The 16,201-nt window shown below is 38.4% G+C and overlaps 1 protein-coding gene across 7 annotated transcripts in view; it reads right to left on the minus strand.

Moving 5' to 3' along the window:
* SEMA3D (semaphorin 3D) overlaps positions 1–16,201 on the minus strand; it is a 306,858-nt gene that overhangs the window by 258,784 nt on the left and 31,873 nt on the right. For 3 of the 7 annotated variants that reach the window (XM_073652336.1, XM_073652333.1, XM_073652337.1), the window contains one exon: positions 8,738–8,828. The exons of 3 other annotated variants lie outside the window; for them this stretch is intronic. Coding sequence is in view for 1 of the 4 variants with exons in the window: in XM_073652331.1 (XP_073508432.1) it covers positions 8,738–8,828; positions 11,518–11,559 (133 nt within the window). In the remaining 3 variants the exon portion in view is untranslated. Of the gene's footprint in view, positions 1–8,737; positions 8,829–11,517; positions 11,575–16,201 lie in introns of those variants that run through there. One more of the 7 variants, XM_073652331.1, reaches the window with a different exon arrangement.

Below are 16,201 nucleotides of genomic sequence, written 5' to 3' on the forward strand. Positions count from 1 at the left end.
GGGGGTGGCTGAACACTACTGTGTATCATAGAATCATAGAATCATAGAATGGTAGAGTTGGAGGGGACCTCCTGGGTCATCTGGTCCAACCCCCTGCTCAAAGCAGGATTCACTATGTGAATATATGTGAGATATGGCCAAGATGGCTGCTGGCAACACGATCAGCTAAAGCATTGTTCGGCTGAAAGTCCTCTAATGTGTATGACCGGCTGTAATATTGTAAAGAATAAGATCAGAGATCGTTTCTTGGACACTCATTGCTATCTGCTGACTACAGTTGGCCTCATGTGCATTCCAGACTTCTATACATGTCATGTTTTCATCTTTATCTACTGGGACCCTTCAGATCTTCCTTGTTAGTAAGGCTATGTGCCCACGATGTAGAAATGCTCCGGATTTTTTCCTGAGCATTTCTGCATCTCCCTGGCAGAAAAAACGAATGCGGATTGCACATGCGTTTTTCCTGCCAGGGACATGCGGATGTGAAGCGTTCTTCACATGCATTTCCGCATGCGGGTTGACAAGCGCTTTCCAAGCGATTTTAGCATCACTTGGAAAGTGCTTGACAACTTGGTCACACTATATAAATCCATGCAAACGGCATGGATTTATATAGTGTGACCAAAAGAATGTTAAAAAATAAGAAAATAAATATATACTTACCTTCTGATGGCCCCCGCAGTCTTGATACGCTCCGTCCTGGCTTCCCTGCTGCTTGCGGTACACTGAAGGACCTGCCGACATCAGCGTCGCGTGACCTGTCACATGACTAAATGACGTCAGGGCAGGTCCTTCAGTCCACCGCGATCTGCCCGCAAGCGAAGACAAGCACACTGCGGGCCATCAGAAGGTGAATATAATATTTATATTTTATTTTATTCTTTTTTTTACAGGTTCTATGGTACCCGGGTCTGGAGGAGAGTCTCCTCTCCTCCAGACCCGGGTACCATCCGCACATTGAAACGCTTGGATTCCGCATGTACAGATGCAGTGATGCGGAATCCAAGCGATTCAATGCAAGTCAATGGCGGCGAAAACGCAGCGCTTCCGCAAAAATAATTGGTAGTGCTGCGTTTTTTTCCGCAATGATAACCCGCAGCAGAAATTTCCGCAGCATGTGCACAGCACATGCGGATTATCATTGGGGAACATGGCAGGCCTTCTACCATGCGTTTTCTAAGCGTTTCTGCAGCGTTTTTGCCGCTGCGGAAACGCTTAAAAATCGCATCGTGGGCACACAGCCTAGTAGTAGAGCATGTGTGTACAAGATAAAAATCACTATATGTAGTACATGGTCATCCAATCGGGCTGCTGCAAAAAGCTTCTAAAAGCCTTTCACATAATCATGTCTGCTTGGATTATTCAGGATATCATGTCTACATCTAATGAGGTTGGAAAGGGTTGCATTGCTACATTAGATACCATTTGTGGAAAGAGCTCTAGAAAAAGCCTAATAAACTTTTTAAAGATACCTTAGAACTGATTCATTTGACTTCTTCATTATTATATTGATATAGACATGCGGGATTCAGATGATAGTTTGCTCCCTGCATAGGGCTATCCTTTAATGTACAAGAGCTCCATATACAACACCAGAGCTAAATAACCACAGCTAAGATTTCTAGTGCAATTTATCACTGTCATTATCACCCAAATTCCCAGAATATAGAAACTACTGGGCTTTATTTGTCCCCTGTACCAAACAAAATTTACTCAATGTCTTGCAGCATTTAAGTGGTTTCTGGCTGGTCTTGAATAATTTAACACAAGGGGATAAGAATATAGTATTCTTCACAGACTAATGAGAAAAACAGAGACCTTTATATATTTTTTCCTATTACAAATTCATTTTTCCTTTTCTACATACGCAGAGTCATAGCATATGGATGACTAATACTGAATTTTCATTTCTATTCACTATTTTGACTTTCATGGACTTAGCAATACAGTTGTATTGCTGCAAAATAATAAAGGAAATAAACGTAAAACATAATCAGTAGCATATAATATACAGAAGCCTTTTATTTAATAAAGTAGCAAAGGTTTCAATTAACCATTTATTAAAGTGGACTCTTGATTCAGCAAAAGAACATTTTTATGCTTTCACATTATCACTTTTTTATTCTTAATTTTGATAAAGCTTGCTTTTTATAATAATGTCATATAGGAGAGGCATAGGAACTTCAAGGTAAAACTCTGTTTCCATTTATTCAACTTCATGATGGGCAGCATGGTAGCTCAGTGATTAGCACAATTCCTTTGCTATGGTGGGTCCTGGGATCAAATACCCCCAAGGACAACATCTGCAAGAAATTTGTATGTTTCTACCCAAACACCAAAGACATACTGAAGTAGGTGTGGAGGTGCACTTAATTGTTTAGCCACGCCAAGGGTTCACCGAGCACCTATACTTGGTTTGAACACTCGTTCTGTGCTGATAGAATCCCTTTAAATCTGCCAGGCAAAAGGGAAGGAATCAAGATCAACTATGTTCTCTTCAAGAGAGCATAGTACAGGCATTTTATTTTTTTTTCATTCATTTCTAATCATAGTGTACTTTTAAAGAAAATATTATAGTATCAATTGCCCTGAAGGGAAGTAAACCGGTCGTCATCTTAAATTCTTCCCATAATTGTATACTATTAAATTCATCTACAAATCGAGCCTAAAGAGTAAGAACAATTATGGAAAATATAGTTGTTACATGTTATAATGAACGTGGAATAATGATCTTCCTTGAGATGTAATATATATATATATAAATAAATACTGATCTTCATTGAGATGTAATAAACATATATATAAATTACATTTCAATGAAGATCAGTATTTATATATATATATATATATATATATACACACAGTATATATATATATATATATATATATATATAAATAAAAATGTAAATGTTCGTATGTTCAAAATCTTAAATCTCCGAAAGTTCCTCATCGAAGGCTTTGAAACTTTGACACAACGTTGCATTTGAATACATGCATGTTTTTATATACCTATTATGTTTTAATATACCAGCTGTTTGACTTATAAGCAACAGCGAGAGGGGGGTGTTACGAGCTCAGTCCCAGGCTGACTCTCCCCGGCCGCCCGGCATTGTCCCCCCCCTTAGTGACATCTCATTCATAAACCCTTCTCCCTCTCCTTCATTCACCCCAGCCGCTGCCTGTGCTCTTCTCCTTTCATGTCCCCCATGGGGGTTGGGGAGAAGGGGAATGACAAGACCGTCTGTTCAAGGCCGAAAGACGCTGCTGCTCATCACCACCACCACCTGAGAGGCGGCCGCCTCTGCTCTCTGGCACCGCTGTTGCTGCGACTTCATCTTCTCCAGCAGGTGAGTCTTATTTCCGACTGTGCAACAACAATTGGGGGAGGGAGGGAAGGAGAGAGGGAGGCAGCATGGAGAGACGCTGGCCGAGGCCTCTGCTCTGGGCGGATAGCGAGTGAGTGCAAATACGACTGCGCCACCGGCAGGAGCGGCTCTGTAATCTGACCAGTACCGGCCCGGGATATATCAAGCGTATCACCCCTTCCTCCTCTGCCGCCGCCTGCCTTCATCTCTGTCCTCCCTTCTGTCACATTCCCTCTTTACTAGGGAATTGCATAACTAGCAATCCCTGACATGACCATCTCTATTGTGACACCTGACAGCAAGTACCGACCTCTTTAGTGACCTGTGCAGAGTACAGGCCTGCAGGGGTCACAGGGTACAGGATGCCACCATGCCTGCCTGATGGGCACAACTAGCAACAGCACCAGCATTGCCCCATCTGATATATATATATATATATATATATATATATATATATATACTACCGCTCAAAAGTTTGGGGTCATTTAGAAATGTCGACATTTTTGAAAGAAAAGCACATTTTTTTTCAATGAAACTAACATTAAATGAATCAGAAATACACTCTATACATTGTTAATGTGGTAAATGACTATTCTAGCTGCAAATGTCTTGTTTTTATTGCAATATCTACATAGGTGTATAGAGGCCCATTTCCAACAATCACCACTCCAGTGTTTTAATGGTACATTGTGTTTGCTAACTGTGTAAGAAGGCTAATGGATGTTTAGAAAACCCTAGAAAACCCTTGCACAAGTGTGTTAGCCCAGATGAAAATGGTTTGGCTGATTTGAAGCCTATTCCATGTGAGAAATTGCCAAAAACTGAAGATTTCCAACAATGGTGTGTACTACTCCCTTCAGAAGAGAGCACAAACAGGCTCTAACCAGAGTAGAAAGAGAAGTGGGAGGCCCCGCTGCACAACTGAGCAACAAGACAAGTATATTAGAGTTTCTAGTTTGAGAAATTGACTCCTCACAGCTCCTCAACTGGCAGCTTCATTAACTAGTACACTCAAAACGCCAGTGTCAAAGCCTACAGTGAAGAGGCGACTCCGGGATGCTGGCCTTCAGGGCAAAGTGGCAAAGATAAAGCCATATCTGAGACTGGCTAATAAAAGGAAAAGATTAATATGGGCAAAAGAATACAGACATTGGACAGAGGAAGATTGGAAAAAAGTTTTATGGACAGACGAATTGAGGTGTTTGGATCACACAGAAGAACATTTGTGAGACGCAGAACAACTGAAAAGATGCTGGAAGAGTGTCTGATGCCATCTGTCAAGCATGGTGGAGGTAATGTGATGGTCTGGGGTTGCTTTGGTGCTGGTAAAGTGGGAGATTTGTACAAGGTAAATTGAATTTTGAATAAGGAAGGCTATCACTCCATTTTGCAACGCCATGCCATACCCTGTGGACAGGGCTTAATTGGAGCCAATTTCATCCCACAACAGGACAATGACCCAAATCACACCTCCAAATTATGCATGAACTATTTAGGGAAGAAGCAAGCAGCTGGTATTCTATCTGTAATGGAGTCGCCAGCGAAGTCACCAGATCTCAACCCCATTGAACTGTTGTGGGAGAAGCTTGACCGTATGGTACGCAAAAAGTGCCCATCAATCCAATCCAACTTGTGTGAGGGGCTTCAGGAAGCATGGGGTGAAATTTCTCAAGATTACCTCAGCAAATTAACAACTAGAATGCCAAAGGTCTGCAATGTAGTAATTGCTGCAAAGGGAGCATTCTTTGATGAAAGCAAAGTTTGAAGGAGAAAATTATTCTTTCAAATAAAAATCATTATTTCTAACCTTGTCAATGTCTGGACTATATTTTCTAATCATTTTGCAACTCATTTGATAAATAAAAGTATGAGTTTTCATGGAAAACACAAAATTGTCTGGGTGACCCCAAACTTTTGAACGGTAGTGTATATATAAAAATAAAAATGCAAGTATATCTGTTGGACATAAAAGCAACATACCCTATACTAAATATTTTATAATTCCATTTCAATGTTTCCGATTTATGATCCATTTACGGTTTACAAATTTCCATTTTTACGATTCCATTTCAACCAGACTGAGCCGCAGCAAAGCGTGGCCAGGTACAGCTAGCATATATTTAAAAGATATAAGATCAGTATATACCGTATATATATATATATATATATATATATATATATATATATATATATATATATAACATATATATATCCTCAGTGGGATTGTTTTACATACACGTGTGTGTGTGTGTGTGCGTGTGTGAAACAATCTCACTGAGGATATTACATTTAAAAACTTGCTGTAATAAAACATTCACACTGGCCAACATAGTGAAGATTAGGGTGTAAGTTAGATTGCATCGTTTTCTCTAAAGTACCTGAATAGAAGGCAAGAAGCCAATTTTTGGTCTCATATGTTTTTGACAGATGTGAATAAAAGAGCTATAAAGAAGGCAATATTGAAGTGAGGAAGAAGTGATGTGGGGAACACCCTTACAAAGCTTCCCATTGTAATATATTGTAAAGGCGCCCAGCCTACATTTAAAAGGTCTATTTTCAAGAATGCTTATTCTATATTACAACAACATATATTTGTAAAACAAGATTAAACTGAAGAGTCCTTGGATTGCAACATAAATCTGTGATTTAATGGGATAGCCAAAACATTTCTGTCATGACAGTAATGCCGCTTTCAACATGATGGGGCAAAAGGTAATAAAAAGCCTACATCTAAAACAAGAAAATATATTTCATGTAGGAACAAATCCCAAGTTCAAAAGTGACAAAATATTTTATATAGTAAGAATTTTTATGATGAGACCTGCCATTCCAGAGGAAAATCTGTCAAACAGTCTATCTGTAATTGAGGGTAAGAGTTAGTCATCCATTAGCAGAATTGCCTGAAAACTCTTGATCACTATAATCTGTCAGTGTCGATCACATCAGCTTATACAAAAACATGAAATGACTCAACATATAGTGTTGTCAATTGAGGGAGAACAACAACTAAGCTCACCTGGTCTCTTTCACTGAAATGAAAAATGATTTTGTTTTATCCAAACAAAAATCTATTATATTCATTAAATATATATATATATATATATATATATAAATATATATATATATATATATATATATATATATATATATATAAAATGAAAAATAGTAAAAAAAATTGTCCATACACTCAAAAATATTGCCTGAATACAGTGGGTAGAGGAACTATAAGAAGATGCTTAGAGGAAGTTCTAAACCTATGTTGTAACTGTTTTTGACCCTAAAATAGATTGCACAGTTCACTGATAGGACACCCTTTTCCCATCATTTGATTTAAAGAGGTTGTCCACTACTTTTTATTGATAGCCCATCCCTAGGATAGGTCATCAATATTGGATGAGTGGGCATGCAATACCCAGCACCCCTGTTGATCAGCTGTTATCCTAAAAGAAGATGCAGACATGCTCTCATCTGAGAAAATCGGGACGATTATTCAAACGACATTCGGATCCAACTCTGATCTGAGTGTGATCAGAGTATCAGCATAGTGTGATCCAATTTTCTCAGATGAGGTAAAGATGGAACAAAAAAATTTTCTCCACTGTGCCAGTGAGCGACGAACAGACTGCACTCAGATGTCATTCACTGACTTGCATGGCCGACTGCGATCTGAATATTGGATCAAACTCGGATATGCTCCAATTTTTCCTTGCACCACCTCGGCCGGAGGAAAAAATTGGACATATGCACGGTCTCATAGAATAACATTGGTATGAATGCAATCCAATGTTATGTTGAATCCCACTTGGATTGAAAATGCGGTGGTGTGCACCTGCCCTTAGGATAAGCCATTAATAAAAAAGCAGAAAAGACCCCTTAAGTCCTTGAACTCTATATTAGGTATAGGACTTTGTTATGAATTGGTAGCTAATGAGTTGAGAACTGAGGCAAAGTAACAGTCACAGAATTAAGTGACGGCAATGGGTAAAATGAAGTAACGTAGGTGTAAATAATGACCTCTGTTAAGCCACAGCAGGAAATATAGAATGCTAGTTAGACAAAATGATTTGCTATAAAATATTAAGACAGGGCTAAATAAAGTTACTGGTATGCATACTGGCAGCAGTCATCAGGCAACAGTGTTCCAAAGGGCTTGAGAGCAGAATTATCAGAAACAATCTATGTCAGAAATCACACGTCAATAATCAAGGCTCAACTCTAAGATTGACACAGGAAATAATATCAACAGTCAGATGATAGTTACAAATAATTTAAGTTCACTTTCACACTGCTGTGTTACTACTCCAGAGCATTGGCCAAGGCTACAGGACAATGTAGTAACAGAGGTAAGTTATCTACATATAGTATGTTCTACACTGTTTCTTTGGTGGACAATGATAATTCACAAAGCTAATTTAATAGTTTATCTGGAAATCACATGGAGAACCACATCCAATTTTTGTGATATACCAAACAGCTTTGAAACTGAAAAACACAGCTAAGGGGTGGTAGGGTTTACGGTATATCTGGTTACTAGCACTTGCCTATAGTTATAGTTAACTATTACTTCAGAGATTAGAGATAACTAAAACCAAATCCTTATGTTGTGTGCCTTGTCTATTGAACTTTGATGTGACCCAAATTATTATTTGACAAAAACCTGTCTAGTAATCCTACCTTATATGAACCCTCTTCATTCACTCATGTTGCTAACTCAGATGTTGATGACCATGTTTCTGTCCCTGATGTTATTGGTGGCCACCTTCTCCTGACACTGAATATGGTATGTCACAATATATTGTAGAAATTAGTGTAAGGCTGGTGGGTGTGGACCCACTGCACCACAGGCCGGGCTAACCCTGGAGGGGCATGACTAAGCAACTACCTGGTATTCACTAGAGTGTTTGGTGGTGAAATTGGGCTTGGCCACAGGTAGTTGCCAGGTACTACTCCAGGGCAGTCCCCAGGACAGCAGCAGCTGACTGGAGGGTCAGAGGCTCGGGTATGCACTACAGAGAGGAAAAGACAAAACATAGACAGACGGCAGGCAGCACAGGGTCAATAAATATAGCTGAGGTCAGGATTAGTGAGGTCATGCAGAACGGGGAAACAAGCCAGGTCTTCATGGGAAGTGGAATACAAAGATAGGCATGCACGATAACAAACGGGTAGGAACCAAATGTTCAAGCAAGGGGTATAGGGAGGAGCTGCCTTATATGGATCCTGCTTGCATGGGAAAGGCCAAATCTCTGCAGGACACAGCAGGGTTAAATTACTACAGAGACCGGCCTCTCTCCCCCTAAGACTAGATGGAAACACCATTATGTAGCAGCCATGAGGAGGAGTGCTGCATGAAATAGCCTCAGCAAACAGACCTGATGCGAGTAGATGCCACGCAGTGACCACAGTGAGTAGAGCGGCTCTGAGGAGGTCCGCGAGTTGCCACGGTGACAATAAGTCAGTAAACTAGGCAAGAAAAAATACAGTAAATAATATGTCTCAGTCTTATGAGAAAATATAATACAATCATGTCATAACACTTACACCTAGTTTACAATGAATAGCTTATTCTGTAAAGTCATGTTTTGATCTGTTTGATTCAAAATGTTGATTTTAAATACCTCAACAAAATAAACCCAATTTAATTGAAATTAGCTTAAATGTCGGTTAATAGAGGATTAAACTTCAAATCTTTCAACCAGTTGCATCAAAGTTCAGCCTGAATATATTAATCTTTCAGATGTGGAAAGCTCATTCCTTTAGGTCTATTCATATGAACTCCTTTGGGTTTTTTCTTAGTTAAGTGCAAGGTTGAGTTTGACAAAGAACCTATTAATACTTGAATTAAGAGTCACCTTTTGTGAACAGTTGCTTATTTGTTGAAAGTTTGCACTTACACCAACTGTCTGATACATAGCTATTGCCTGAATCAATTTTTTTATAAGCATGAGCAATCTAGATAATATGGGTGGGTCTGTTCTTATCAACTGAAGAGAGGAGAGGGGCTATTGAGAAATTATGTCTGACTCCTCAACATCCCCTTTACTGCTTTTTTTAGAATAGGGCTATACAGTAATAACTGCACATAAATTTATTTACAGTCCCTCTTTCTTCACACACTGCCAGCATTTGGTCACTGACTGTCAGGTCACTCTTGCCGGATTGACTAGCCTCTCCCACTCGAAACCTTATGCAGCCATCATCATTCCCTGGGGTATTGCATGCACAGATAGTCCGGCTCTTGCAGCTTCATCAGGACCCCAGGAAATGAAGCCACCTGCACGAGATATCAGATGAGGGAGGCAGGTCACTTTGACAACAGTGACTAGTTAGTCAATGACTAAAGGTGGGTAGAGATAGAGGGAGAAAAGCAGGGAAATTGTAAGTGCAGTGCCACCACCACTCCACTTACAGCTCATTTCCATAAAAGTTATGCAAAGGATTTCTAAAAAATAAGATACTGATTTTCTACCACATAGGAATTAATTTAATGTCCTTTACAGTGACTTTGCTTAAATGGCATTAGTTTGGGATAGAGAACTGACAGGTTCCCTTTAACATTATAAAATGAGAATAATCTGCTGGATATGTTATTTAGTAAATAGCTAAAAAAACAATGGTGATGTATATGTTTAATCCAGGATCACATGTAGGTTCATACACTATAGGTAGAACTCTCTTCTGTTCACTTTTATCAACTAGCAATTATCGCGATCACTGACACCAGTTCATGTGATTACTGACATCAGCATGAATGAACTCATAGCTGTGATAGCCAATTGGATGAAACACCAATTAATTTATGCTAATGTCAGTAATTACATGCATTGATGTCAGAGGTCACATACTAGTTTAGGATTTAATAAAATTGGCTGGCACAATTGTCAATCAATTCAATGCACAAAGACTTATGACAGTGATCATGTGCCTGTTCAGGATGCCAATCGGCTGCCACAATTGCCAATGTATATAAGTGGATGTCAACAATTACATTTTTTTTTTAAAAATGTTACTCAATTGTCTGTTATGACTGCATTTGTGTCAGTATGAATAAAGTTTATTGTGAACCATGTGATTGCCTATGCTGATGTCAGAGATCACATGTCTGTTTGGAATGCCATTCAATTGGTTGTCACAGCTGTAAATCTATTTATGCTGATTTCATTGATCATGTTTGTTTAAAAATTCACAACTGCCAATCAATCTATGCACAAGAACAAGACATCTAATGTATGCGTATTGAACTAAATAGATGGGGAGCACTTTATTAGTTGACAAAAGGCACAAACAAATAGTGTGCCCATACAATAAGCCATAGTACTCCTGATGAAGCTAGATTAATGGTGAAACATGGTAAGAGGCATTGTGTGATAGGTTATAACAATTGTGGTCCCTATCCCTGGTACAAGTAAAAGGTGGTGTGTACTACAGACACACAATCAATTCAACTATTGCAGAAATAGGAGGGTTTTGAGGAACAGTGGATATTAGAGATTTAACCCAGCAGTTGTGCTTTAATAATTTAAGTTAGTGTTGGGCATATCACATTAGTGATTTTTGAATAATGCCAGTGCATATGATGGTAGATGGTAAAATGTTTCTGTCCATATGAACAATTGTATATACATCTAGTTTATGCTATCCCAATTTCAGCATCAGAACCATGAGAATGTCATGAGAAGTCACATTTTACGTTATTTTAAATTGTAATATGCAATTGCCTACTTAATATCTATCACACATTTACCTTACCCAGATCATTTGGGTTTTAGAAATATTGTAAAAAACCATACTGCTTAGTGAAGACAAAATTCACAACAGGGAATTCAGCTATTTACCAAGACATACTTTTCATCCCATGAAAGGGTTACACTATTTCCTGTGACCGTGGATTTTCTGCTGTGGTGATAGAACAGATCCTCAACTGGAAGTTTAGTTAATAGATGAGGAGCAAATGTCATGTTGCCATTTTCCATAGACTGCTTGTATGTTATAATAAAGTTAGGATGGAAAGTGATGTCTTTTCAATGTTGGTGGTAAATCTATACATGGCTGTCAGATTTCAATAGAAAATGAAGTTCTCACATAGAGAAACCTAAAATAACAAAAACAGTAAGTGCCAGGACACAAATCTATCATAATTAGGTGGTCCCACCTGTATTAAAATAATGACTATGTTCCATCTGGCCTGAGACATATGGGAAAATAAGAATTTCATAAATGTTGGGTCAATAGACTGTGAATGGTGTTGATCTTGGCATAAGAGCTTAGATTCTAAAATTAAAAAGACAATACGTTTTTGTCATTAGATCTGCTTGTAGCAATTTGGACACAAGTATAGTAGTTACTAATAAACAAAACTACAGTAGATCATAATAAAGTCAAAATAATGTATATAACGCAATACATGTATTTATCATATGATATGTGGATGGACATAAACAGCAGTGTATGTGGCCTATTTATTTTCTATGAACTAATTCTATAAAAATCATGCACTTGAGGTACTCGCCTTAGTGACCTTCCCTGATCGTTTTCTGGCAAATCCCTCTCCAGTGGACTTCAAGGCTGGACCAAAAACTACCAGTGACAGTGGACTATTTACTACTATCGTTAGCACTTTCTCTTACATGTCGATCACTAGGGAGTAATGTTATTTTAACCCATTCACAGATAAATGACTCATGGGCGGGTGCTATGAGATACCTGTCAGGAAGATCTTGCGTGTTCTGCCCACTTTTCTCACGAGATTGCAGCTGAAGTTTCGGTTGTAATACACAGCCAGGTTGTGGCTGCAACTTCCAGCACCAGATCTAACGCTAAAGTTAGCAGTCTAAATCCTGCAGTCTAGCAGTCTTAAATGCCATTGTCATGGTGTCTGACAGAGGCAACAGGCTCCCTCTGTCAGCACATCAGACCTTCTGCAATTGGAATATTGAAAGATTACCATGGCAATTGGGTTTCTGACAATGGCACAAGATCTGCCATCAGTATCAGTCTATTTGATATTGCCACAGACAAATTTGCCTGTCAGCATAATGACCCCACACACTGTACCTGTCAATATCAGTGGGATTATCAGACAGTCTGTGTATGCCGGCATCCCGTCTCTTATCCCCCTACAGATGATGTTGCGAAAAAGAAGGAATTGGCCTTACTGAATTTCCAATGGCTAATTGTTTTGTTTTCCTGTAGATAAGTTGATACCAGAGGAGTATGACGGCGTCTCTTAGAGAATAAAGGAATGCTCAGCCAAGCAGAGCATTCATATGAATGGGAGAGTCGTAGGAGGTAGCTGGCAGCCAAATGGTAGTTCATCTGGCAGCTCTCTAAAATATATGGAGGCCTTTACACTGATAGCATTCAAAACCATTTTAGCCTATGTATTTCAAATATTTATATAATTGATAAAATGATCGCTGGTTCAAGTCCTATCCCCCAAAAAAAAATTGGTAAAAATCGTTTTCCATTTAAATTATTTTATTTTGTTTCAGAATGAACAGTCTGAACATATTTGGTGCTGATGTAATCAAGTAGATTAGTTTACATGAGCACTTCACACCTAGATTTTTTTCCCAGAAGGGAGCTGATAGTTCCAAGACTAAACATGTACAGCTCTCCATTGAGAACAATGTAGAGGTAATGATTATCATAAAACTTCCTACAGCAGACCACAAAGATGAGAGATTTTCTATTTAAACCATAATGATATTCCTACAATCCAAGTTATGTATTTAAAGAAGAACAATTCTAGTATAAGTGAAAATTTATCTGGCCTGCCAACAAGAACATTTTTCATAGTGTGATTATTTAGACTGAGATAATTAAAGGAGAGATAAGAAAGCCTGCCAAGAAGGATATACTTATCACACCCCACATAGCTCAAATTGTACAAGTGAGTAGAGAAACTTTATACTTGCTATGTGTTGCGTGGCTGTTACTCATTGTAGAATTGCAGTGGTGAATTAGTAAATAGCTTGAAATTGTAAAAAGTATTAAGAAACATATGCTAGTGGATCTGATGAAACTATGGAAACAGTTTCATCAGAGGGTTAAAAAACTGTAAGTCAAAATTAATACGATGGATAAGCCCTAATGGTATAGTCAACCCTATTGTTTTGCACCATACACAGTGTATTCATTCAAACCTTAGATTTTATTGGTTTTAGGCCAATAAGTGCTCATATCTTACCCCTTTACAGCCTTCATGTACCCTACTTCTTTATCCCCAATGAAAGCCACTACATTAAAAACAATGCAAAAAGATTGAAATGAAAACAGAACAATTTCCCTGCTTTTGTGTCATCTGTAGCCTTATGTACCTTTGATATTTGTCAAGTTCTGTCCATACCACAGTTGCCATTACATCCAACGTACAGTATATGTCTGTATACAAACAGATGAACTTGTAATATGTCGCGGTACAGTCATAGCTCAAAGAAATCCTTATGGCATATGTTCAACAAGATATTATCCTATACAGAAAAGTATAAACTGCTGCATAACTATGCAATTCAATACCATAAAAGAATATATTTTAATATTTTTTGCATTATAAGTAAGATTGGAGAACTGATTTACAGAACTCCAGTCCATTGGCCTGGTCAGTAATCTGTCACCGCTGGACAGGAGGCCAACAAAACCACTTACCTCAGACATTCCAACTCTACTTTTGATTAAATGATTTGGCAAACACACAAAACCATATCAGCCAGGCTAATCAAAAGAAGAGTTGGTAATGCTGGGAGTTATGGAGATTATCAGGCCATCCAACTAGCAATCACAGATTACTGACCTGGCTGATGAATCAGAGTCCTGCAAAACGATTCTCACATCTCTAGTTATAAGTCTATATATCTCATTATGGTCCCCATTATTCACTATAATATTCCACATGAGAAGCAGAGTACATGTATAATCATGTCCTTAAACGGCAATAATGTGGTCCTGAAAATTTCATGCAGAAAGTTTCATTGAACTTTGATGTTGCCCTCCAAATTAACTAAGCTTGTAATGTGGGTATAATGTGCCAGATATCCTTGGGGCAATAATTGATTATAAGCATCAGAATGCACAAGTCTATTTGTTTTTCCTTTGATGAATATATCTGTATGTAAAATCATATCAATGATGATACTTTTACAGTGGGTACGGAAAGTATTCAGACCCCTTTACATTTTTCACTCTTTGTTTCATTGCAGCCATTTGGTAAATTCTAAAAAGTTAATTTTTTTTCTCATTAAAGTACACTCTGCACCCCATCTTAACTGAAAAAAACAGAAATGTAGACATTTTTGCAAATTTATTAAAAAAGAAAAACTGAAATATCACATGGTCATAAGTATTTAGACCCTTTGCTCAGACACTCATATTTAAGTCACATGCTGTCCATTTCCTTGTGATCCTCCTTGAGATGGTTCTACTCCTTCATTGGAGTCCAGCTGTGTTTAATTAAACTGATAGGACTTGATTTGGAAAGGCACACACCTGCCTATATAAGACCTCACAGCTCACAGTGCATGTCAGATCAAATGAGAATCATGAGCTCAAAGGAACTGCCCAAGGAGCTCAGAGACAGAATTGTGGCAAGGCACAGATCTGGCCAAGGTTACAAAAGAATTTCTGCATTACTCAAGGCTACTAAGATCACAGTGGCCTACATAATCCTTAAATGGAAGAAGTTTGGGATCGCCAGAAGTCGTCCTAGACCTGGCCGTCCAGCCAAACTGAGCAATCGTGGGAGAAGAGCCTTGGTGAGAGAGGTAAAGAGGAACCCCAAGATCACTGTGACTGAGCTCCAGAGATGCAGTATGAAGATGGGAGAAAGCTCCACAAAGTCAACTATCACTGCAGCCCTCCACCAGTCGGGCCTTTATGGCAGAGTGGCCCGACGGAAGGCTCTCCTCAGTGCAAGACATATGAAAGCCCGAATAGAGTTTGCTCAAAAACACATGAAGGACTCCTAGTTTCAGTTTTTCTTTTTTAATAAATTTGCAAAAATTTCTACATTTCTGTTTTTTTTCAGTCAAGATGGGGTGCAGAGTGTACTTTAATGAGAAAAAAATTAACTTTTTAGATTTTACCAAATGGCTGCAATGAAACAAAGAGTGAAACATTTAAAGGGGTCTGAATACTTTCCATACCCACTGTATATAGTTGATATACACACCACTATTGAAGTGTCAGGTTTTTGTCATGTATAAAAAATAATACCAATAAAAATAATTTCAGAACTTTGTCCACCTTTAATGTCACCCATAACATGTACAATTCCATTAATATCCAAAGTGTAATCATTTTGAGGAGGGAAATAAAAATAACAAAACTGAAATGCGATTACATGAATATGAACATCCTCTTAGGCCCCCTTTACACGGTCCCTCGTTCACCAATTTATTATAAAAAAAAGTTCCCACGCAGAGTCGATGTAGTCCTATTTATCTATCTACAGTATCTATCTATCTCTTTGCACATCTTTAACAGCTAAAAATCTGTAATTTCTATTCTGCATTCTGTTCCCTTACGTTACATACGGACAGCACATGGATGACACACAAATACACATGGACAGTACACAAATACACATGGACAGTACACACATACACATGGATGGTACAAACGTACACATGGATGGCCAAAAGAAAGCCACACGGATAGTAAAAATGGACCATCTCATGAGTATGTTATTTCAAGTAGATGTGTGAAGGGGGCCTATTGATTGGGGAAGTGGTTGTGCAGAATTAGCCAATTACATTTAAACTTATGTTAAATAGTAGTCAGTACACAACTGCCATCATTTAAAGTAATTTTGATTAGTCCCATATGAAGTTTAGCTGTTT

This window comes from Phyllobates terribilis, unplaced genomic scaffold (genome assembly GCF_046119375.1).
Source record: "Phyllobates terribilis strain yellow unplaced genomic scaffold, ASM4611937v1 Scaffold_11__3_contigs__length_659146591, whole genome shotgun sequence".
NCBI lineage: Eukaryota > Metazoa > Chordata > Amphibia > Anura > Dendrobatidae > Phyllobates > Phyllobates terribilis.